Source organism: Trypanosoma rangeli (genome assembly GCF_003719475.1).
Source record: "Trypanosoma rangeli strain AM80 chromosome Unknown Tra_15.4_contig_00660, whole genome shotgun sequence".
NCBI lineage: Eukaryota > Euglenozoa > Kinetoplastea > Trypanosomatida > Trypanosomatidae > Trypanosoma > Trypanosoma rangeli.
This window is the reverse complement of record NW_021706411.1, coordinates 2,505-4,929: the sequence shown is the minus strand read 5'-3', so window position 1 is coordinate 4,929 and position 2,425 is coordinate 2,505. Positions and strand designations below refer to the sequence as shown.

The 2,425-nt window shown below is 51.8% G+C and overlaps 1 protein-coding gene across 1 annotated transcript, besides 1 other annotated feature; it reads left to right on the top strand.

The window, feature by feature from the left end:
* Positions 1 to 88: 88 nt before the first annotated feature.
* Positions 89 to 109: a microsatellite.
* Positions 110 to 240: 131 nt separating this feature from the next.
* TraAM80_09718 (group II trans-sialidase superfamily) lies at positions 241 to 2,319 on the top strand (the record flags this gene model as incomplete). Its single annotated transcript, XM_029386386.1, has 1 exon — positions 241 to 2,319. The coding sequence occupies one exon, from the start codon at positions 241 to 243 to the stop codon at positions 2,317 to 2,319; it is 2,079 nt and encodes a 692-aa protein (XP_029233746.1).
* Positions 2,320 to 2,425: the final 106 nt, after the last annotated feature.

Genomic DNA, 2,425 nt, shown 5'->3' with positions numbered 1-2,425 from the left:
GGCTCTCGCTGTTTTTTGCGGTGAGCCCAACTGTGGGTGCGGGCGGTGCTCGTCCTTTTTTTTTTTCACCTCACTTTTCTCTCTCTTCCACACACACACACACACACACGGAAGGAAAGAAACCAAACACCACTTGCCGCTGTGCGCTTTGAGGTCTCTGCAGACATAACCAGCAATACACACACATATACCACATAATCGTCGCAGCCTGAGCGTATCCACCACAGGCAGAGAGAGAGAATGAGTGAGCAGTGGCACGTGCTCAATATGTGCCGCCATCTGTTTTCTTTTTCGGTGCAGCTCCTTTTTGTGCTGTTGATATGCTTTGGCAGTGCGGCTGTGCACGCCGAGAGGAATAAACCAAACGAAATGCAAATACCAGACCCTGTCGATCTTTTTGTGCCGCATCGAACGATTGTGGAAACACAAGGTCAAAGTCAAACGAGGGATTCTTTTGCCCACCCTTCCCTCGCCAGTGCTGGTGGAGTGTTGGTCGCACTTGCCAAGGGTAACATCTTCTTTCAACACTCCCGTGATAATCAAACATGGATCACTTACGCTGATATTGTGGCTGGGTACGTTGACTCTGCGGAGAGCTGGTCGTCTTTTGTTGCTAAGGTCCGTGCAAACAAATCGAAGGCGTACAACATCTTTAACACGACCACGCAGGAGGAGCATAACGACCGTGTGAGATATGCGGTCCGACCCACAACAGTTGCAAAGGGCAACAAGGTTTTTCTACTTGTGGGGGGCTATCATCAAAAATATGATCCTTCATCGAGGGAGTGGATTGCATCCTCCCAAGGTCTTGATTTGCTCGTGGGTGAGGCCACGCAAGATAAAGTCATCCAATGGGGCAAATCCACCTCGCTTGTGCCACAGATCGAACCGTCTGCTAAACAACTTGACTTGGACCAGTTTATTGGTTGTGGTGGCTCAGGCGTTGTGATGGAGGATGGCACACTTGTGTTTCCTGTGACGGCGAGGAAGATAGGAGACGATGAATTTCTCGCCATGATCATTTATTCGAAGGACGACGGCAAAAATTGGGTGCTTCCACATGGGGCGCTCCCTTTACGGTGCACTGACCCCCTCATCGTTGAGTGGGAGCAGGGGCAGCTTGTCATGGTTGCCAAATGCATTTTTCTCTTGAGGGTGTTCGAGTCGAGGGACATGGGGGCAACGTGGAAGGAGGCTGTCAGGACACTCACACGCGTGCATCCCAGGGTTTTTCCGAACTCTTCGCGAACAGCTGAGAGAGTGGGGTCCATCGCCACTGCGACCATTGCAGGAAAGAAGGTCATGCTGTACACTCAGAAAGGGATTCTCCGTGATGACCCGTTGCAAGCCACCGCGCTCTACCTTTGGGTCACTGACAACAACCGCACGTTTCACGTCGGGCCCATTTCCATGGACCCTTACACGACGCCGACGTCTGGCAACACCCTGCTCTATTCGAAAAATGCGTTGTACTTTTTACAAGAGAGGGGCTCTTTTAGGGCAAGCAGCCTGTTTCTTGCTCCCCTAACGGAACAGCTGAAGACGATCACGTCCGTCTTGGAGACTTGGGCAAAAATGGACTCCTACCTCTCCGAGTTGTCGGTGCCCACGGCCGGTCTGGTTGGATTTTTGTCGGATGCATCGGGTGATGGAACGTGGAACGACGCGTACCGTTGCTTGAATGCAACTGTGAGGAATGCAACGAAGGTCGAAAATGGCTTTAATTTCACGGGGTCGGAATCATACGCCATGTGGCCTGTGAACATGTGGACGCATCACTATGTGCACAGCGTTGTGAATTACGAGTTCACGCTTGTGGCGACGGTGACGATTCATAAGGTTACGAACGAAAGCGTTCCTCTGCTGGGCGCGGGCCTGGAGGACAAGGGAAACAGGAAGTTTGTGGGGCTGTCGTACACGCCGGCAAACGAGTGGGGTACAGTCTTCGACGACTTGACAACAATACGCAACAGCACTTGGGAGCCGGGGAAGGAGTACAAAGTGGCGCTCATGCTGCAGGGAAACAAGGGCTCCGTGTACGTGGACGGCGTGCTTGTGGGGAATACTAACAAACTACCACCCCTTAAGTCACGGAGGCATGATATCTCTCATTTTTACTTTGGCGGCGGCGAAAACAGCAGTGTGACAGTAAAGAACGTCTTTTTGTACAACCGCCCACTAAGTGAAGATGAACTCAAAGCAGTTGACCAGTCTGATGTATCTTGGAAAAGTGCAGGTGACAGCTCCACGCTTGCGGATGTGTCTCGGCTGCTACTTTTGCTGTTTGTGGGGCTGTGGGGCTTTGCGGCCCTGTGCTGAGTGGAGCCCGGCGGAGGGGAGTTTATGTTTCTACTGAGAGCAGCTCCGTCTGTCCACGCGCTCTTAAAGTAAATAAAGTCTCAGGTGGACACCAATTTTGTTTTAT